The sequence below is a fragment of the Colias philodice genome, chromosome 22 (assembly GCF_061535455.1).
Source record: "Colias philodice isolate Cphi_HAF_F1 chromosome 22, ilColPhil1 Martin Lab GWU primary, whole genome shotgun sequence".
Taxonomy (NCBI): Eukaryota; Metazoa; Arthropoda; class Insecta; order Lepidoptera; family Pieridae; genus Colias; species Colias philodice.
Window position 1 is genome coordinate 5,687,426 of NC_143107.1, and position 24,021 is coordinate 5,711,446.

The 24,021-nt window shown below is 33.2% G+C and overlaps 1 protein-coding gene across 1 annotated transcript; it reads left to right on the plus strand.

The window, feature by feature from the left end:
• The first annotated feature begins 3,480 nt into the window (after positions 1-3,480).
• Positions 3,481-12,686, plus strand: LOC149478460 (uncharacterized). Its single transcript, XM_089709184.1, has 5 exons — positions 3,481-3,654; positions 5,512-5,654; positions 6,995-7,136; positions 11,618-11,744; positions 12,519-12,686. The coding sequence occupies exons 1-5, from the start codon at positions 3,515-3,517 to the stop codon at positions 12,684-12,686; spliced, it is 720 nt and encodes a 239-aa protein (XP_089565310.1). The 5' UTR covers positions 3,481-3,514.
• The last annotated feature ends 11,335 nt before the right edge of the window (positions 12,687-24,021 follow it).

The window sequence follows — 24,021 nt, forward strand, 5'->3', positions numbered from 1 at the left end:
TGGTGATCTAATTTTTATGGCATGCTTTAGCTATTTACAGGCTTTTTCGTTTGTATCAAAAATGTTATTATAAAATTCGTGTATGCTAATAAATACTAGGTATGTATATGAAGCCATTATGTATTTGTAATTTTAAAAGAATAATTATCTGTGTTTTCTTCCGAACTTGTTCAAAACAATTTCCATCTGCTTTCTCGATCCGGATGTACAATAATTTGGCAATAATAATGAATTCTCGAATGAGAAATTATTCATTAAATATTATTTATAACTGAAAAATTAATAACAATAAAAACTATCACTCGCAAATAAAAAAAAAAAGACGGGTTGCACTCCGGGAGTGCCGGCAGAAGTGAAAACTTGATTATTAACGTTCAGCATCAGCAGCGTCTTACGCATGGAATATAAGGGCTAAAAAAAAAAAAACCCGTCTTACGCTTTTTCGATCAGGCCACGTGTCCTGACGCGAGTTTAAGATTTTATACCCAACTCCGCTAAAGAAGTTTTCACTTCAAAAACAACAAAAACGCTTTCCAACTGAAAAAATAAAAACAAAATTCGATGGCTTAAAATTAAAAGCTTGAATCATAACTGTAATACCTCGTTTATTGTTATGGTAATCTTGCTGCTCTTATTTTTGCCAATTACCTATTTATACGTAAATCCATTTTTCGCTGCGCAAATTTCATCGTTAAACGTAATAATGATTTCATTATTTCCGAGTGTTTACAATTCTCAATTTAATTCTGCATTTTATACGATTGCATGTTTGTCAGAAAACATTTACCTACGTAAAGCTATCAAAATATTTTGTTTTTAAGCTATTGCATAGCTTCTATCGCGGGCCTTGAGCGCGGGGACCGAATCCAGAAATTGCGTAACGAAAAACCTCACGCTCCCCACTCCGACGGGCGCGGAGGTGTGGCTTGAAGGCATAGCATGCATTAGCTTTACCGCGGCAGTCCCCGAGTGCCACACATCTTTTTTAGGGTTCCGTAGCCAAAATGGCAAAAACGGAACCCTTATAGTTTCGTCATGTCCGTCTGTCCGTCTGTCCGTCTGTCCGTCTGTCACAGCCGATTTACTCGGAAACTATAAGTACTACAGTGATGAAATTTGATGGGAATATGTGTTGTATGAACCGCTACAAAAATATGACACTAAATAGTAAAAAAAAGAATTGGGGGTGGGGCCCCCCATACATGTAACTGAGGGATGAAATTTTTTTTTTCGATGTACATACCCGTGTGGGGTATCAATGGAAAGGTCTTTTAAAATGATATAAAGTTTTCTAAAAAACATTTTTCTTAAAGTGAACGGTTTTTGAGATATCAGCTCTCAAAGTCGTAAAAAGTATGTCCCCCCCCCTCTATTTTTATAACTACGGGGTATAAAATTCTAAAAAAAATAGAGGTGATGCATGCTAATTAACTCTTTCAACGATTTTTGGTTTGATCAAAGTATCTCTTATAGTTTTTGAGATAGGTTGATTTAACTGTAATTTATTATATTTGCTGCTACGGAACCCTTTGTGCGCGAGCCCGACTCGCACTTGGCCGGTTTTTTACTTTTTAATAATTAATTTAGGTAAATAAAAATTAAATACGTGTGGCACTCGAGGACTGCCGCGGGGAAGCTAATTGCATAGCATCGCATCTCTGTGCCGGTTGGAGTGGGGGGGTGTTAGGTGTTTTCGTTACGGAATTTTTACATTCGGTCGCCGCGCTCAAAGTCTGAGATAAAAGCTATGCAATAGCTTTAAACACACAAAAAGATCATAGAATTATTGTATTATCACCGTTCTTGATTAGTGTACAAGGTTTGAACTTTGAATATGTACGTTTAAAGTGGACCAATGTCGAGTCTGGAGTCGACTACATAGGCGAAGCTAATAAAAACTGCTGCGGGAAAAATGCCCTCTTGATCGCAGATGAAGTTACGTATGTCAACTAGGAGTTGCAGTATGCGTACATTTAACAAGCTAAACCATACTTCAAGGCAAGTTCATGGTTCGTTCAATAAATGACAGAAAAAATCAAGAAAAAATACTAAATTAAGGTTCAATTCGTGGATGTGCTTTTACTATTAGTGTTAACTTTTGTAACCCATAACGTCATTTTACATAGGTAATATTATTGCATGGTATACATGGTATACATTGCATGGTATAGAATTTTGAAAACTGTTAAATTTCCCGCATGCTTTCTTTGAAAAACAATTTCACCAGGAAAATGTTATCACCCTGACCGAAAAAAAAAACAAAAAATAATATTCATTTCGACTCGTGAAGGATTTGAACCTCCGCCCTCCGATGATCAAGAATTTCTATATCGGTGCTCTAACCTACTGAGCTAACGAGCCTTGAACGCGAGTTTCGAAATTATTGATCACTACCCAAGTATTGCAGCATTGAACAAAGAAAAATGTACTGTATTGTATGCACCCAGAAGTTATTTTTGCACTACATTGTCCTTGGTGACGTCACTGTGTATGATTCAAATATAGAAGTATCGACCTTGGGGTTAAGTTGTAATGAGTAATTGATGACGTCATTCTATTACCTATTTATTGATTTAATAGATTTTGGCTTGATATTAGCAGTAAGTACGTATATAGATAATATTCATATTATAATATCCATAATAATCGATTTTAATCCTCATTCTATTTACATTGGAAGCTATGTTCTATTAAATTGCACCAGTCTATTTTATCCGGGGTTAAACAAATATGATTTTTTTTTAATTAAGTAACATATTATAATCTAAGATTAAAATAATTACATTATTAATTATTATCTTCTTGCCATGAAAAAAGAAAAAAAAAATAACAACATTTCTCTTTTGCCCGCCCAAATGCTTTCAAAGGAGGTTGATTATCGATAACGCAATTTAAAAAATAATTAATCAATATAAATATAATATCTAATCAATTTCTTACGCATATAGAAAATCGATCAATGAATCGGACTATAAACACACTAAAAAACCATGTTAGTATCTAAGTTTTCATATTATTATTTTCAGAGATATTTAAAAATTTCAATAGAAAGCTTAAACCTTTCTTGTTAAGCAGAATGTCAAACTTCCTTAATTTATAAAAAATGTCAATCGATATCAAAATTTACTATCAATATGAATGTAAGATGAATTTATAATGAAAATACGTGAATATGCTCCACATATTGTTTTTATTGTTGATTATTTTTGATCTTTTTAATGTTTGTAAGTACTTATTATTGCATTTCTAATTATATTATAACAGATTTAATTCAAAATATGTACATTTATCAAGGATCGGTGACAATACAATAATTTCATGAGTTCAAGCCAAGAAGCTTATATCTTATACACGGTGTATTAGATATAAGCTTCTTGGTTCAAGCGTGCTTTTTTGTTTTTTATTGTGTTATTTATAATCTATTGCGTTTTTAAATAAAATTACAGATTTAGCGTTTTATGAAGATTTAAAAACAAAATATGCAAGCGAAGCGTTTGAACCAGTCACAACATCAATGAAAGATTCTGTATCGAAAAACATAAATTGCGACGAATTTTCCGATTATGCCCTCAATTGTACTGTGGAAGCAGCCATGATGTATAACTCTAGTAGAATGACACCTCCAGCACCAACTAAGATCGGTGATTGGTGTAGGTTTGTAAAAAATATAAAAAATATTTTAAATCTACATATTATGTACCTACCTAACATAATCTCATTGTGCTGCGCGGACATAACTGCGGGCAAAAATTTTCACGTTTCAACCCTTGTTTGATAATAAAAGTAGGCTATTTCTGGGTTACCCAGGCTCTCTAATTAAGTCAGTGCCATCTAGTTTAATCAATATAAAATATTACGCCTGCACATTTAAATTAGCAATAACGTAGAAATACACAACTGCTAAGTCGCAGCCTTTTAATTAAACAACACAACATTTATAATATTTACTACATGCAAGTTTAAGTACAATTTTTCAAAAACATAAATAATATCGATAGTTCATATTGTGTTATGTTGAAATATCTTACTCTGTTTTGAATAGGATTTAAGAACATACTGGACCAGACAGACCCATTTAACCATTCACCCTCACTCAAAATTACACCTTACTCCTTTCGTCTTAAAAACTAAATTACATTAACCGATACCAGTAGCACATGGCGCTAATATCTTCAACTAAGAAGACATAAATTTCGCACGAAAGAAAGCTAAGAGTGTTCTAACGTGGGACTTTTAGCGCGGACGAGTGCACTAAACAAACGGAACAGCTTGACTTTTATGTGGATTTACGTTCGAGACGCTTCTAGAAGTTTGCGATAATTGACGGACGGTTCTTCTAATTGATTTAAAAGTGGTTTTTGATGCGTAATGTGTTCTGTCGTGTTTTCTTCTAGGTAGACGTGCTCCTAAATAGCGGACCAACATCTGCCTATTTGATATATATAAAAAAACAGAATAACCTTTTGCCTAAAGTAGTAAATGGAACTAGTTTAATAATTCCGATAATGTTTTGTTACAAAATTTTCATTGTACCAAACCGAAATACAGATTGTCGCTTTCTAACGAATTTTGCTATATAGAATGAAATACAATATTATGATAGCAGTTTAAATTACTTAAAAACTAGCGATCTTCTGTATACCTATAATATCAATATCGAAGCGTAATGTTTCTATTAATTTATCCCAGAATTTGCCCGGAAGGATATTATAGAACCTACTTACCTAAAGAAAATTGAAATGAATATTATCAGAAGAGAAGCCAATTTCTTGGCAAAAACGATTGTACTAAGAATACATTAACTACCTATATCGTATTTTCTTTAGTTATATTGTACTTTAATAACATAATAAACGCGAAAGTGTGTGTTTTTGTTTTTTGTTAGTTAATCCTGCACGCAAAAACTGCTGAACCCATTTTCATGAAATTTGGCCACACATAGAGGGTAACTTGGATACGCATAGGATAGTTATTATCCCGAACATCCAGGATCCATTACAGGAATAGGAACTATGCTGGTTTTTCTTTGAAATTGCAGGCGGAAAGCTAAGGATAAATAAATGTTTTACTACAAAAATAACTAACACCGGTAGATGAAAGTTTACATTTGAGTTTTCAGTAATCATTCAAATTCAAACAAATTCTAATGCTTAAATATTTATTTATTCAACAAGACTTCTTGTAGAAGCTTTTTTAAATTAGGATGTAAAAGAGAAATCATTTACCATCATGAGTTCCTAAAGCAGTTTCTACACTGAAGAAACTGTGTAGTAATCTGCATTAATCGTATTTTTAACGTGATAACGTTTTTAAAATCGTTTTAGTCGGGTAACATGTTCAGAAACTTGTGTCACACCAAAACCTCACGAGCGCGATCGCAGGTATAACGAGAGAGAGACGGACCGATCTCCCGTCTCATCTCGAGCGCTGCCACCAATAAGACGCTATCACGTAAACATCTCGATCGTAAACCTACTTTACAAACAACCAATTTTTTTATCTGTATTTCAGAGCAATAAAACATCTGATAAGCTGTGCAATAGATTGGAACGTGGATTGCAAAGACGTCACCGAGAGCCACTTTAATGAAGACAGCATAAAGGGTCACATACACGTCGCCAATAATGTATGCGACGATGAGTGGTTGTTGTTACGTAAGTATGAAGATACTAGACGGGTACCCACCTACCACTATCATCGATAATCCTACTAGTTTATTATTATAAATGCGAAAGTTTATGAGGATCGATGTATGTGTATGTATGTTTGTTACTCGTTCACGCAAATACTACTGAACCGATTACAATTAAATTGAGCACACATATTTTGTAACTTGGATTAACACATTGGATAGGTTTTATCCCGGAAATCTCACGGGAACGAGAAATATGTGGGTTTTTCTTTGAAACCGCGTAAATCCAGCGCGAGATAATATGTACCTATGGCAAACGTGCCTCGGAATCATGTCTTATTAGGCTGTGTTGTCGTAAATAAATCATAGTGGAACAACAAAATGTGTTGTTGGAGGTTAGATAGTGATATAGGCTGATTTTGACTACACAATATATTGTGTAAAACATTTCATTCCCATAAGATCAATAATTGATGCGCATTTTGATCGCTCCGAAATTAATTAATACCGATATACCACAGGATATACTAAAAATGTGACAAGAATATTGTCAATTTTCTTTGACCATGCGAGCGAAGCCGCAGGAGGAAAGCTAGCAAAAACACAGAATAATATCTAGTACCTAGGCAAAACATCGTTGTAATTCAAAGAAATACGAGCAACCGTGAATCCAATATTCTATTTGTTGTAAATACAACACACTGTTTTTATTACTCAGAACACGAAGCATTCATTGAATTAATGCAAGTGAAATATTGCACAACTAATTCGTAGAAATACCAATATAAATATCTACCCTTTTCTTCTAACCTTTCAGATAATATTAACCGCGTTTAATAAATTTTATGCGAAATGCACGCGATATTATACCTTAGATATTGAAAGCTTTGTATTCTTCTTTGCTTAATATTATCCCATTAATATTATAAATGCGGAAGTTTGTGAGGATGGATGTTTGATAGGTACCTACTCTTTTAAATATTACTGAACCGATTACAATGAAATTTGGTATGTAGGTAGCTGAAGTTCCAGAATTAGACATAATCTAAAATCTTATATATAAAAATGAATCGCAAAATGTGTTGGTAAGCGCATAACTCGAGAACGGCTGAACCGATTTCGATAATTCTTTTTTTATTATATTCCTTGAAGTACGAGGATGGTTCTTATGTAGAGAAAACGTAAATATGTACCACGGGCGAAGCCGGGGCGGACCGCTAGTTTATTTATAATAATAATATTAGTAGACTGATAGTTCATTGATTTTGACTAGATATCTTCCCGCTTTCACCAGAAACTACAGCAATATAACGCAATATCATGGAGCTTTATAGTTTTATATGTCATCTATCATTTCCCAAGGCTACGAGGAACTATCGGAGTGTATTGATAGTACACAGGACCCGTGGGAGGCTTGCTACAAAGCGTTCAAGAAATCTGTGGAGGAACAAAAGAATACAACACACGAGTGGACGCATTATGATGTTCATTTTAATTTGTGTTGGTGAGTTCGTATAATATTTCTAGAATTTGTCGTTTCTATTGCGCACAATTTTTAAAATTTACACAGTTATCAATCCAAGCGGAAACAAATACAAAAAACTATACTTGACTGTTATAATAGTACGTGGTTCAACTAATTCGACTTGTACACGCATAGATTTTTTATGAAAGTGCCATCAAATAGAAGCGCAGAGCACTTTTATGAGCGAAATAATAGTAGAGTTGATGGTAGGTGCTCGTAATTACCACCTATAGACATTATTTTATGTGTCATAGCACGCAAATGCACAACATCAGTCACCAGCCCTCTGTACCATGATGTCTTAAAGCAGTATCATTTCCAGTGTGGAAAAAATGACAGAGTTATATTTATAATAATTTAAGTAGCACCCACTTTCCCTTTCTGGGAACAATACTCATAGAAGAAAGACATCATGGTAACCCCCTGATCTCAAATGTCACCACATCACTCAAGAACAGCTAAATGGCTTTTTAATGGTTTTTATTTAAAAACTTACTTAAAAACGTCTACGCAGTTGCAGACAGGGCGAGCAGCTAGTAGAATAGTCCATTTAATTAAAATTATACCTTGTGCAATAAGAAATAAGATTCCCCTTATAATATCTGTCTAATATTTAACACGTTAATAAATCTTCTCAGCTAATCTCGATGGAAGCAAGCCAACTGCAAGAGTTATTTATTATACATAGGTTCGAAAGCTTGATATGCAAATGAAATATTTTAATAATATAGTTTATTTATTATTTATTTTGCATGAAAACAATTTGAGATTACTTAATATAGCTAGATTTATTATTAGGTCGGTATATTTAGGCGGTAATAAATATCATCTCTCTTATACTATATATAATACTAGCGGTCCGCCCCGGCTTCGCCCGTGGTACATATTTACGTTTTCTCTACATAAGAACCATCCTCGTACTTCAAGGAATATAATAAAAAAAGAATTATCGAAATCGGTTCAGCCGTTCTCAAGTTATGCGCTTACCAACACATTTTGCGATTCATTTTTATATATAAGAAGACTAGCGGTCCGCCCCGGCTTCGCCCGTGGTACATAATATTTACGTTTTCTCTACATAAGAACCATCCTCGTACTTCAAGGAATATAATAAAAAAAGAATTATCGAAATCGGTTCAGCCGTTCTCGAGTTATGCGCTTACCAACACATTTTGCGATTCATTTTTATATATAAGAAAGAAGAAGAAGAAGATAAGAAGAAGATTATAAATGCGAAAGTTTGTGAGGATGTGTGTGTGTTTGTTACTCTTTTACGCAAATACTACTGAACCGATTGCAATGAAATTTAGCACACATATAGAGGATAACTTGGATCAACACATAGGATAGGTGTTATCCCGGAAATCCCACGGGAACGGGAACTATGCGGGTTTTGCTTTGAAAACAAGGGCGAAGCCGCGGGCGGAAAGCTAGTGATATGAAGGCAAAAGGCACGTGGATGTCTAGTTTTAGTATTACAAAAAGACGCCGTTGTCTATCTGTCCCTGTATACATATTATATGCTTAAATTTATAAAACTACGCAAGGGATTTGGATGATTAAGGGTGCACTCACACACATCAGTCACCGTCACGGCACGTCACCGGACAGGATTAAAAAAAAATATGTATCAATAGTTCTAGTATGACTCTGTTCCCACACGACAGTCGCCGGCACGAAATCTATCAGTGACGTCCCCGGTCAGGCACGTCAAATAATCTTTCCATACATGTATCATACTTTTATCCCCACTCACCCGGTGCCGTCACGTCTCAGTTCAGTCAGCGTCGTGCTACCGTCAATTGCTACATGTTCTCTAGCGTGACACACGTCTAATCACTCACTAACCTGATGTATGTGTTCAATGATTCAGTCAATCCGGCGACGTGACTGACGGACAACATGACGGTGACTGGTGTTTGTGGATACGTACACAAACCGTCACCGATCAGTCATCGGTGACTTGACGGTGACTGATGTGTGTGAGTGCACCCTAATAAATTTATATTTGATAAATAAATGATATAGATGAAATGATAATGAATTCGAGGCAGGTTTTAGTACATAATATAATAAGTTTAAGACAAAACGAGTAAAGCCGTGAGTGGAAAGCTAGTAGACTAATAGATTTTCTATGTTTATAATATTTAAAAATTAAAAAGGTTTGAAGCTCTGACCTTTGTAATGAAAAGTAACTTAACGAAGGTTGCCTTAATTTTTTTAATCTTAGATAATATATATAAAAATGAATCGCAAAATGTGTTGGTAAGCGCATAGGTAACTCGAGAACGTCTGAACCGATTTCGATAATTCTTTTTTTATTATATTCCTTGAAGTACGAGGATGGTTCTTATGTAGAGAAAACGTAAACATGTACCACGGGCGAAGCCGGGGCGGACCGCTAGTTGTTAATAAATTATTTAATTAAGACAAGAAGTCATTTCTGTGTAGTGTAATTCGTTGCTATATTAAGTAATTTCTATTTATAATGTTTCCTCAAAGAAAAATCCAGTCAATTATACAATTTTTTTTTTTTTTTTTTTTTTTTTTTTTTTTTATGTAGAGCAAGCAAAGGAGCAGATGGGCCACCTGATGTTAAGTGGTCACCACCGCCCATAAACACTTGTAACACTAGGAGTGTTACAGGTGCTTTGCCGGCCTTTCATGGACAAATAAGCTCTTTTCTTGAAGGCCCCAATGTCGTAGTTGTTCGGGAACACCGCAGGTGGCAAATCGTTCCACAGTTTCACCATACGCGGAAGGAAGCTGCGGGTGAAGCGGACAGTGGTGGAGCGCCAACCATCCAGATGGTGCGGATGGAACTGGTTTTTACGGCGTGTGGTCCGGTGGTGGATTATTTTATTTGTATTAAAGAACGCGACTGCAATTAAGTATTATCAACTAATTAAAATGTTAATAATTTATTTATCTGCATATATTGCACGCCTCATAAGCGAAGCGTTGAGGTGGGTACTACTGTCACTTCGCGCAAAACATCTGATTTTTCAAACTTAAAATGTCTTTATGTATCATACATTGCACTTGTAAGATAATACATACACACACATATGAAGAAAAAACACTATTTTTAACGTTCATGATATTTTTGATGTCATTTCTGTTATTTAAACTAGTTAAAAAACAGTTTAAAAAAGTTCTGTCTTGGACGTCCGTGTGTCTGTATGTGCGGATCCTTTTTCTTGTTAACACGATAGCGACCGAAATACTTTACTAATCGGGTCTTTTTTTTTCTCTTACGCTTGAGTATGCTCAGGAATAGAACCCTTTCATTTTTCAGGGTCTGATTCGATGTGGTTTAATTGTTATTAAATAAACAAAAATAATAATTAATAAATAATTATTAAAAAAAAATTATGAGGCGTGCACTTTTGGATTTTCCAAATTATTTTAATAATTGGGTCCAAATTGCGGATAACACACACTATTTTATATACATATTTTATAATCTGTAAATATTGTTTATTCATATATTATAATTCACTTCGAACCTGTTAAAACATCAAACATTCAAGCATTACAATAAAAGATACAAAATTCAAGCATTCATTACATTCATACAAAATAATTATAATATTTATTATTTCACAACAGAGTCGCGGTATACACATAGTATGCGTATCGCGACAAAATTATAAGAGTGAACGCGGGTATTCTAAAATCTTTTGTCGACTGTTACATCGAACTAGTTTCTATAATATTCTATTGAACATTGAATGCGCTTACGTGTGCCTCTCAACAGTGTTTAATTTTTAGTATCAAATATTAGTATTTAGAATGTTCTCAAATTTCTATTCTTCTTCTGTGTTGTGTCGTAATAAACTGTTTACAAGTGTATAAATACTTGTAATAAATAATATGGAAAAGGTATTGTACTCCAAATTATATTATCAATTGAATTTGATATTTTTGGTTTTATGGCATTCAAATGCTTGATATATTTATCAAGCATTTGAATGCCATAAAACTATAAATATAAATTTATAAAGAATAGGAATCTGCCCCGGAAAGGCGTGAAAGAATGCGGGTTGTCCCGCCTCGTGGTCGATTTTTTTTCTATTCTTTATAAATTATTATATTTAATTTGTTTTAATTATCAAATCTAAGCTAAATTGGTGACCACTCCGTACCTTAATTTGAAGAATTATTATTTTCTATAATCTAGGAAATCTGAGCAAAACTGTGCACGTGGAACCCCACCCAACAAACATTCGTGAATTTACAGATTTTTGGGTGGAAAGCCAGCAAAAGTCTTTGGTTTGCAAAAGCCAAAGGGAAATTCGCTTTGATGAATACTATTAATATTATAACAACATTTTATCATGTAAAACGGCTTCCATCTTTTTTTTCTTTCCACTTTATACTTACTACTTTTTATGTATTCGTCTTGATTACGTAGTTACTATATTTCAATAATATAATGTCATTAATATTATTTTCAGTACCAGGGCCAGATTCAGACGGTGTACACTTGAGGCGTTGTTTGACCTACCGACGAGTTGCACTCATAACCAGGCGGTGACGTTGCAGAAATTCTCCGTCATTGTCTCTGAAGGTGGAGTGTATCAGGTAAGTCGTGGTCTAAAGTTATAATATTATAAACTAGCTTACCGCCCGCGGCATCGCCCGCTTTCTATAAAACGATTTGAGATTTAAATTATCATATCTTTCAAGTTGGATCGAACTGCATATGGTGTGCAAATTTTATTATAATCGGTTAAGTGGTTTAGGAGTCCATTGAGGACAAACATTGTGACACGAGATTTATATATATTAAGATGTTAAAACTGTTATGACGATTCAAAAGTGCTTCTTTGAACTGATTTAAGATATTATATAAGAAGTGACTGATTGAATAAATGATTGAGTTTGAGTTTATATTTTATGAAGATTGCCTCGTTGTTTAACTAATTGTTCGTGTTCTTAATCAGTAACATTATGTCAAAAATTTCAATAATGATTATAATTATTAACATAGTTCATTTAAAATATATGAAATAATATAATTACAGTAGTGTAACTATACAAATAAAATAATGAGTGTGAATTCGAGTTTAATTTTACCAACAATAATAATTAAGGTTTGCAAATCTAAAATTATAATAATTATAAAATGATTATATATAATATATTACTTTTTAACACGTATTTTGTTCCATCTGTATGTTTGTATATCTACTTCTTTAAACTCGTCTTTCATCCACTTCATACGGACAGATTAAATTCAAACCTTGCACACTCTTCAAGGATCGGTTACAATACAATAATTTCATTAGTTTAAAGCGTGTATTTTACTTATAATGTTTATATAATAATATTTAATTAATCTGTAATGGTTTCCAGGATTGTGACCGCAACATGATGTACCCAAATTGTCCGGGGGGTGATCCACGACCCACGAGCAAGATGCTGCGTCGTTTAGTGAGCAGTGACGTCAGCAATTCGTCATGGGACAGGGCAATCAGTGTGACAACGATTTGTATACTTTTTATTATTGCTATTGTGAAATAAATCTGTTATGTTTGATGAATATGTTTGTTTGGATGTTTAAAATTTAGTTAAATGAGTAACGTATATAATATTATAGTAGTGAATGGAATGATAAATTGTGTAAAAAAATTACTACTATAAATTGCTCAACCGATTTTAATGTAACCTACACTGACTGATTCATGAGTTAAAATACTAGTACGTATTAAAAAAATGTGACACCACATAAATGTGAGGACTCTGTGAGGAAAAAGGTGAAGTCCCATGTTCCCTAGTGGGGTAAGGGGCAGATGCATTATACATCTGTTTCACTGATCGATTTTCTTTAGGACAAGTAGGTGAACAAGCCTTCCATGTCCTACAAGACCAAGACATTTTTTTTCTTCGTCTCCACCGGGAATCGAACCCAGCACCCCTCAGTCCTACGCTCACGCGTGAACCACCAAGGAGGCGCTCCAAGTATACTGTATCAAGGATAGAAATGACGATACTATCAACATTTTTGTAGTAAGTAATATCGTAATTTATGTCGCACAGTCAGTGCTTTCGTTGTTAATTATTTAAATGGTTTTATAAATTGACGATGGTGTAACCGCGTGTCTTTTTATAAAATTGCAACAAACTTTTTATAACCCATAATAGTTTCTATGGCTGACTTCAGATTATCTTCACTCATAGTTTCCATATCTAGTCTTTTTTTCAATTTTAAAGCCTAGTCCATATTTATCTGCATTGTACTATTGGTCTACAAACATCGGTATTCCAATAAATGGTAGTCCCGCTGAAATAGCTTCCTTCGTTGATTGAAGTCCTCTGTGTGTTTTGAATATTTTGAAGTTGGAATGTTCTGGAATTTCATTGTCTTGTTCAGTTTTATACGTGGTCTTTTGTATAGTTCAATATTCCTTAAAATGTTTTAACTATTGGGTTTTTGGTTAAAGAAGAGAAGTTAATTAAATGATGTCGTCGTCATATATTATTTTACTTTAAAGTGTTATTTGGGCACCGGTCAGCTACTGTTTATAAAATATATCTACTTAAAGATTTTACTTATTTCAAAAAATGAAATTCTCAATTCTTACTCGGAAGATCCTCTTGTGGTCGCCGTTTCGATATTCGTATATTTGCTGATTTCCCCAGCAGCTCATCCTTTTCCCATTTCCACAGAACATCGTAAGGCAGCTTGGAAAATATTCGAATCAACAGCTGAATAAATTCACTAGGTAAAGAAGAAGATGAAGCCGTGTTTTGAAGAATCTATCAACTTTTGATCCTAAAATGAATAGCATTAAAATTGTTGTTCACTATTGCTTGTCTTTGGGAATTTTTTATGTATTTGTTTTCTTTTTGTTAGGTCAAAAAAAACAAATGCATACAAACAGTGATTGGAATAAAAGAGATTTTTGGAACATATTCTTCTACATAAGTATCAGTAAAAAATAAAACGCAATTCAAAATTTGAACTAAAGAGCCGCAAGTTTGGTTCAACCATAAATTATTCACGCACAAAAATCAAAATCTTCAGTGAAGTTTATGGAAAAATATATAACAATTTTTACCTACCTTTGGTAACATCTTTCCTGTTGGTAATAAATACCCCATATTATAGAAATAATATTTGGAGTTACTGGTTGATTGTGAAGCCATAATATGGGCATATTCAAACATAGCATATTATCAACATTTTTCCTCAGTTCTTTGTAATGTGGTAAATCAGAACCCTTACATTTTGTTTTTATTTCTGTACTGCAATCTCTGTCAGGCAACCTGTTAGAAAAAAAAAGACATAAGTTTATAGAACCATTTACCATTAGAAAGATTATTCTAGTACTTTAGAAGTGATGGTATTATTCGCTGATTAGAAGATTAATTCCACGTATCTACAGTTCGTATTGTAAAGATAATTATTCACTATATTAATAATCATTTGATTTCGTAGAATCGAGATTTCTTCCCGCTTTGAGTCTAGTTTCATATGATTATATTCGTCTCAATCAGACTGCTTCCAAGAATAATTAATGGTCTCAGCTTCTCTAAGTTTACTTATTATGGAGAAATGTGGAGAAATGGGAAGCCCGTGTCCCTGCAGTGGGAACGTTCCCACACACGCGACACGGGCTTCCCATATACGCATATGGGCTAGTGATGATTGTTTTGTAAACTGGTGACAATTCGTATAAAAAAATTAAAAATTTTGATGAATAGTTTAAATGATTGTAATATTTTTTTTTGTTCGTCAATTACTAATTTGTGTTAATTTCTATCAGATCGTTAAATTAATACATTGCTTTATTAAATTGTCCAATTGTTTCAAAGCTTCTAAACGAAAACTTTTACATCGTGTATATTCGACTTGAAATTGTTTGAAACACGCTTAGTTTTTCAGGTAGTGTTTGTCTCTGTGGTGAAGTTATTTGGGGCTTAAACCCGGCTCTTCGAATATTTATCAAATGTGTAAAAGGCAAGGTTTAGAGAACGGCTTCTGGATCGTAATAAAATTGGTTACATAGGATAAACTGCTTATATAAAGAAAACAATTGGTGTTCTGACTTAATTGTTTACTAGAATAAAATTAAAGATACAGTTTTTAGGGTTCCGTAGCCAAAATGGCAAAAACGGAACCCTTATAGTTTCGTCATGTCCGTCTGTCCGTCTGTCCGTCTGTCCGTCTGTCACAGCCGATTTACTCGGAAACTATAAGTACTACAGTGATGAAATTTGATGGGAATATGTGTTGTATGAACCGCTACAAAAATATGACACTAAATAGTAAAAAAAAGAATTGGGGGTGGGGCCCCCCATACATGTAACTGAGGGATGAAATTTTTTTTTTCGATGTACATACCCGTGTGGGGTATCAATGGAAAGGTCTTTTAAAATGATATAAAGTTTTCTAAAAAACATTTTTCTTAAAGTGAACGGTTTTTGAGATATCAGCTCTCAAAGTCGTAAAAAGTATGTCCCCCCCCCTCTATTTTTATAACTACGGGGTATAAAATTCTAAAAAAAATAGAGGTGATGCATGCTAATTAACTCTTTCAACGATTTTTGGTTTGATCAAAGTATCTCTTATAGTTTTTGAGATAGGTTGATTTAACTGTAATTTATTATATTTGCTGCTACGGAACCCTTTGTGCGCGAGCCCGACTCGCACTTGGCCGGTTTTATTCTATTTATGAGTTAGCTTTGCCGAGTGGTTTCACCCGCGGAGAAACTGCGGGTAAAATCAAGTACATAATAATATATTTATAGTACTACTAGCAGTCCGCCCCGGCTTCGCCCGTGGTACATATTTACGTTTTCTCTACATAAAAACCATCCTCGTACTTCAAGGAATATAATAAAAAAAGAATTATCTAAATCGGTTCAGCCGTTCTCGAGTTATGCGCTTACCAACACATTTTGCGATTCATTTTTATATATAAGAAGATTATAGTATTATAATATCTGTGGTTCATGTCTTATTCTGATGTCTAACCTATAGTACTATAAAGTTTCATCCAAAGCATTAAATCTGGTAATTCCACCCCAATTTCAAGTTATCGACTATGATGTTTTCACAGAAGATTATAGAAGCAAATAGATTTTAATATCATCGAAGTAATACAATTGCTTATTGACGAAATAAAAAATATCTATATTTACTACCAATATCAAATCTATACTAATATTATAAAGCTGAAGAGTAATTTGTTTGTTCGCGCTAATATTAGGAATTACGGGTCCGATTTGAAAAATGAATAATACCCTGCATTGCTTTCATAGAATCGTCATTAGTAGGCCAACAGTGCATTAGGACTCGATTTCTATTATCCACGACTGAATAGATAGTTATCAGAAACCTATTGAGGCGGTGACTAGGCATTTTCAATGGCTTCAATAGTTAAGTTGCTTTTATGCTAATCTTTTGAGATTCAGCAGTTTGCGTTGTATGTTTGAAGTTTTATATAGGGTCAATCTTGCTTTGGACAATGGATAGTTTCTGGTTTGAAATCTGAGATTTTTATGAGGTTTGCTGTTTGTTTTATGTTTGGTTGGTATTTTTAGTTTGATTGTTGTTATTTTGATCTTGTTCTCTCTTCTGTTTAACTTGTAACAAGTCTTTTTGGAAATGTGTCGTTGGTTTGTTACCTAAATTCCTTTCGAAGATTTTTCAATGAAATTCAAGTTTATATTTTCTGAACTGTAATGTTTTTATCAATTGTAGTATAAGAGGTTTTTAAATTTAAACTTTAAATAAATTAAAGTTTGAAAATATGACTTATAAAAAAAGTCATAAATTGGTATTTGGAATTTGGTTTCATTCGATGAATATACAGATATGAAGTCTTTCCCTAAAAAGCTTGTTCATCCATTTTTCAGAATTATATCACTTTCCGCCTGCGGCTTCCTGCATTTTCAAAGAAAAAACCGCATAGTTCCTGCTTAGCTAAGCTTTGGAGAAAGGCTTCACGCCCTTCCTGAAAGCTTCAGTTTCAAATATAAAAAAAATATCGAATGAAATCAATAACAGCGCAAATACAGCACATTTCAGGCTTTAATTAATTATCAAAATCCTCTTACAATGGGAGCAATAAACTTGTATTAATTCGCACATTTGTCCTGCTTATTGCTTTAGCGAATCGTCGAATCCATAGGAATTCGGGAATTTGTGATAATTGAATATCTAATAAACATTTCAGAATTTTGTGATGTGTATTTACTGTTAATGATTATGTTGTAATATTAAATAGGTATTATAAATATTCCATATATTAGTGGAGAGTGGAGTAGACTTATCCGGATAGATATATGAATTTTTGTAAATATGAAAATCTGTCTGTCTTGCAGCTGTCATGACTAGGTACTAACCAATTTGGATTAAATCAGATATTTAACTAAGTAGTTTACGACTCAGAAGAGAAATCAACCCGTAAATGATACGATTGTTTGTAGTAACAAACATCTGACTATCATATGAAAAGGGCATAATATTAGCAAGAAGATGTCATTCATTTACCTCATATATTTTCAATGAATTCAAAATTGATGAACAAAGAATATCATGAACATAAAAGCACAGATTATTAAACAGTTACTAATAAAAGGAACAATTTTAGTAACTTGTTACCCAAATCGTCTTAATATTAAGTACTTAAGTCAATTAAAACAACCAATGAAAGGATGGAAGTTAACAATGAATTCACTAAATTTCCAATTAAATAATTAACACAATTGGTTCTTCAGTTTGTAACGAAAAATAACACTTTACATTATTAACATAGTCTGTTCTGACAAATTAATATTTGATACAGCCACTCAAACTTGTAATTGCGTGTTAGAGAATAAAGCTCACCATTCACTGTACGATTTTGGTGACTTTTTGGTTTTTTGGTGTTTTAGTATTGATTTATTTATTTTAAAAAGTATTTAAAACACATAACTTATTATGTAAATATAATTTATTATTATGATAAAATATCATAAATTGAGATACATTTATAGTGAATTAGGGATGTCTAGAGAATTTATGAATTAACAAAACAGGATTGAATTTATCATCAATATAATATATCAACAAAATGAAATTAATGTGAAAATAAAAATATACAGGATTTAGATTACTTTTAAAAATTTATAATAACTTTCACTAGGCTATATGTCTGTTGTTATTAGTAAATACGTCCAATAAAAATTAATTGATACAATAATAATATATTTATTTTGTTTTTTCTCATCACAAATGATTTAACACATAGGTACCATCCATGATATGTGCGTACTTCTTTAACTAAAAGCTTGTACGTCGATTTGCCCAGAGCTTTCTATCACATTGAGTGACCTTCTCTTATCCTCGATTTAATTCGTAAAAGATGCATCAAAACTTAGCCCATAGTTATACAGTTTATACGTATCTTGTCCTGTTAATCTTAAATACGAGTCTCATTTACATTCAGCCAGATTATACGAAGATTAGCGAAGATTGCCGAGGTATTACGATATAACACTTATGTAAATTGCATTAAGATCGTACTGCGTTGAACGAAATACAATGAAAGTTAACAATGAGAGGTTTTAAGAGATTTTAGAGGGATGAGATCAGTGGATTTGAATCTAGTATTCTAATTCGTTTTCTTAGTGAATAGCTTATTGTTTGTGAGTTTTCAAGTGATGTATTTTGGACATTGTAAAATGGTATAATGTAGAGAATGTTTTCAGTAATAAGGCTACTCTATGTGTGGGTATAATAGACAGTTTAGCCACTGAATAACTAAATAACGACGTCTTCTTCGTCTTCCTTTCACCCCGACTCCGATTGAGCTGGCATGAGTACCTACTAGACCCCTGAAATAATAGATTTTTTACATAATATATTTCTTAATATTATGTTACAAACAAGTGATAACTGCGTTAAAAACAACCGACTTCAAACTTGCACTTGCAACATTTACAAATACAGACAAAAATGCTCATAAAATAAAACTACTAGGCCTATCCTAATAAAATTTTTATGGGACCAATTCGACACCATCCCGCATCGAACAAAAAAAGAATCACGTAAAAACCTCGGAGTAATCGGTGTACATACATAACAAAAAAAAAAAAAAAAAAAAACATACCGGCCGAATTGATAACCTCCTCCTTTTTTTGAAGTCGGTTAATTATAACATAAAATAAAAACTTTCGTTCACATCAGGTGTTATTTTAGTCGCAAAATCTGGTCGCACGTTATAATACATCATAACTGTACATCAATCAAAGTCAGGGGATATTAATGATATACCCACTTTTGCTAATTCCCTAATACAACATAACAACGTAACTTGATTCGCTCATTAGTCACTATTAACTTTGTTTATGTTTAATCATAATTCTACTAACTTTGCCCCGTGGTTTTGCCCGCATTTATCTGATTCGATTGGTCTTAGCGTGATGATATAATATACCCTATAGCCTTCCTCGATATGTGGGCTATCTAACTATGAAATAATTTTTCAATTTGGAACCGTAGTTCCTGATAAACAAACATATAAATAAACAAACTCTTCAGCTTGACAATATTAGTATAGAAGCGTAGATATTTATTCATTTATTTATTTATCAATTTAAATACCACACCAAGTAATATTTACAATTATACAAAGGTACATAATATGGTAGGTACATAAGGCGGCCTTATCGCTTACTAGCGATCTCTTCCAGACTGCCCAAGGTAAGAGATAAAGAAGAAACGTACATGTTACGCGGGTGGCTGATATAAGATATTGTGTTAGCGTTCAACGAAATTTTTTAAATGAATAGGTTATTTTATGAACTTTGGTTCATACGCAAGTCTTCAAACTTTTGAAATTCCATTTTCCAAAGAAGTGAGTAAAATCCAGCGTCATATAAAATAATCATATTTCCATTTCATCGAAAAACGCTTATGATTTATAATCATGCAGTCTTCATGCATGTAAATTGCTAGTTTGTGCCATTAACAGCACATTCTGTGGCATATAAGGGCACTGTCATAATGTCGAGAGATAAAGTCTAAGTATGTTTAATAACTACTGCTTGTCTACTTTTTATCTCATCATCATTTTTATCAGCGTGAAAAATAAACATTTTCATGGAACAAACTTTCATCCCCTATTTTATCTCTTTGGGGGTAGAATTGATCAAAATCCTTTCTTAGCGCATGCCTACGTTCTAACATCTATGCCAAATTTAAGCCCAAACCGTTCAGTGGTTTGGGCTGTGCGATGATAGATCACTATTCAGTCAATCACTTTTGAGTTTTAAACAATATTTAGATGTGTGCAATAATTTCTTCAAAAAACCTAGAATATCAATTCACATTATTAAAGCATTGGTTCTAATTTGTGTTTTAATACTCGTAAAATATCTTGAAAATATTCAATTTCTCCCAACATTGTTCGGTCGATATAACCTCGCTCGAAGTTCGTGACTAAAATATTTCAGAGGGTTTCAATACTTATTACAAGGCTTGGACGTTATTAATACCATATTATTTTGTGATCTTCCAAATATTTGGAGTACATTTCCTTGATCGTAGTTCGTACGTTTATTATTTTAGTGGTAAATTGGCTGTCTTAGGGCTTGTTTGTTTTATGCTTTGAGTTGTATGGAATTGGTTTTTGATTAGGTAATAGTTGTTATAAATATAAATCAACCGTTTTTCTACCGCTTTCTTTACTATGAGCCAAAAAAAATAACTGTACCGTAAACCGATTTTGTTTGGTAAATTTTTATTTAAGTAAAATTAAACCGGTCAAGTGCAAGTCGGACTCGCGTAACGAGGGTTCATTCTTTCAAGGAAATATTTATTTAAAAATTTTGCCACGCCAATAGATAGAATATGATCTATCTTCTATTATATCTAATAACGTCACAAATTACTCATTCAATGTTCGATATTTTTATCTATTTTTATCTTCGATGGAAAATCAGGCATTATCTTTCCGAAAACAATACGCAAATGTAAGTTCTATGCAACTGCAATACAGTGCATTATCCCTTGTTTGATGCAGTTGTGCGTAGGTACTTATGTCAATTTTCAAAAATGGAATTCAAGACTCGTTAGCTCAGTGGGTTAGAGCATCGATATCACTTTCAGAACCATCGGAGGGCGGAGGTTCAAATCCTTCACGAGTCAAACCATTTTTAGTCTTTTTTAGGGTTCCGAAACTCAAAAGGAAAAAACGGAACCCTGATAAGGAGATCCTAGATCACTTCGTTGTCTGTCTATCTCTTTGTCTATACCTTTACCCTTTTTCTCAGGAACACGTGAAATCAAGCTGAAATTTTTATTAAATACTCGAGTCTTCGGTTCATTGAAACTGGAAAAATCAAACTTATAAGCGAAATAATCCAAAGATAGATGCCCTTCATGCTGTAAATTTTCTCAAATTTCGACGTTCGCAAGGGATTCAAAACATACAGGGTACTTTCCGTGAACACAGAACTTTGAATTTTAGTTCGTTACCCTAATAATAGCCAATATCTAGTAGGTAAGTACCTACTAGATATTAATAGAAAATTATAATAGTCAGTTGTAGCACAGATTGCGAAATAAGTACTACCTTCGCAATAATTTACTACGTAAGTAATAGTTTCAGAGCACAGCTGACACAAACAAACATACTATTAATATTAATACACATGAAGTTATAACTCGACGATATCCCCCAAGAGTATATGAACAAAAAATCACAATGTATTTCATAAACAATAACAAAGTTAATTCATTACACACGCGTCAGATGACACCTCTGGGATCAGATTTTATGTGCCAATGACCTGTTAACCCTTCTCTAATTAAAACCTATATATTATATTGTAGTATGTTACCGGCAATTTGTTTTATTCGGGTATTCTATGTAGAGTATGAAACTTTTTCGATATTATGTATGAAATATTATGATGTAGGTATTTTATCGTGATAAATTGAACATTTGTACACTTAGTTAGTACAAATTATTGCACTTATAAACTGTATATTGCTTTGAGAATTATCCAATCTATCCGCTTCGTCTTCCGATTTTTTAATGTTGTAATTAGTTTTGACTAAATAAAACTTGAAGAAGTTAAAAAAGTAACAGAGACTTCACTGATTGTTGTTGGTCATAATATAAAGACCAACATTTCCTCTATTCGTTCGTTGAGTGTCTACCTTGCTTTGAGTCATTTGTATATATTACTAGTGGTCCGCCCCGGCTTCGTCCGTGGTACATATTTCGCAATAAAAGGTAGCCTATGTCCTTTCTCGGGTATCAAAATATCTCCATACAAAATTTCATGCAAATTAGTTCAGTAGTTAAGCGTGATTGAGTAACAGACAGACAGACAGAGTTACTTTCGCATTTATAATATTAGTAAGGATTACCATCGCATATTCTTATCTGTTTCAATGATTAAGTCTAGAGTCTTCTGTACCTCATTTGACAAAGATAGTTTCTTTTGTCTTTCTCCACTGAAAATCGATTTCGCTTCTAAGTTCTTGCTGCACTAAAGTGGCGCTCTTGCAACATAATATGTTTATTAAACACCTTATAAATCCACACACTATTCATCCAAGAAGCAAAAGAAATAGCTACAGAACAGTTAATTCCACGCTCATATAAACTGGAATTAGTACATTCCCCAAGTGTACAGGATTTGTTTATTAGATTGTATGGAAAATTCTACAGCGCCTCCAGCGGCCTCTTCGAATACTTATTTCACAGTATGTCTTCAAGAAAAAAATTCGATCGAAATTTTACTGCTAAAGAGTCACGTCTTGTAGTGTTTTCTATTGATTATTGGTACCATGAGCCTTTGTCTTTGTCAGTCTTTGGCAGAAGCTCCCGAGAAATAGTTTTTCGATTCGATTGTAGTTGAGTCCATGTTTGACCGTGTTTGCCTCTGTGGTTAACGCGATACAGTGGTTAACACGTGACTGTAGAACCGAGGGGTTCGATTCCTGATGAAGACGAAAATAAATGTCTCGATCTGGCAGGAAAAAGGCTGATCACCTACTCCTAATGAAAATTCATCATTCATTCATAATGCATACTGCTGCATAGATACTGCTTTCCGAATCGGTGGTAATTGTTAAAAATATGTATTGACGATTCGAAAGTGCTTCTAAAAGTCTAATTGAATAAATAAATGTTTGAGTTTGAATTTGAGTTTGCACCTTCCCAATACCCTACTAGGGGACACGGGACTTCACTTAAGTCTACCTTTACTCGCTATCGAAATCACACAAGGTTCGATTACTCATGGTAAGGGTACTGAAGCGAATGGATCAGAATGAAATCTATACATAGTGTTCCCGGGATGAACAAATGTATTGTACCTTTTTAATAGAATACCAGTGAATGGATCGAATCGAAAAGTTTTGGTGCTTTGAAAGAAATGCAGTTCCGTTATTTTTTGGAGGTATTCAGTTTTATGAAGATTAAAAATACTTTGTTATGTTGAAATTTATAGTGGATTGTGACCTGATTTATCGACTATTGAAAAGGTTATATTACATTTAAATATACTGCAATCGCACAATATGAGTTTAATCTATATACTAATAATATATAGCTGAAGAGCTTGTTTGCTTGAATGCGCTAATCTAAACAAAATAATATTAAAGAAACATAATTATTTAAGCATTTATTCGTAAATTGCATAAATCAGAGCATGGATTTAAAAATGTTTTTCTGTTAACTACTGAATGAAAGTTTATTTGGTGATAATATTAAAACATACAATGAACCCTCTAAAGGAAAAAGTTACATATATTTTCGTATCATGGCCTCAGATAAATTATTATCAGCAGGTGTTAAAGCCTAGGTAATAAAAAAGTTACATCTCACATAACCAACGAAGTAAAATAATA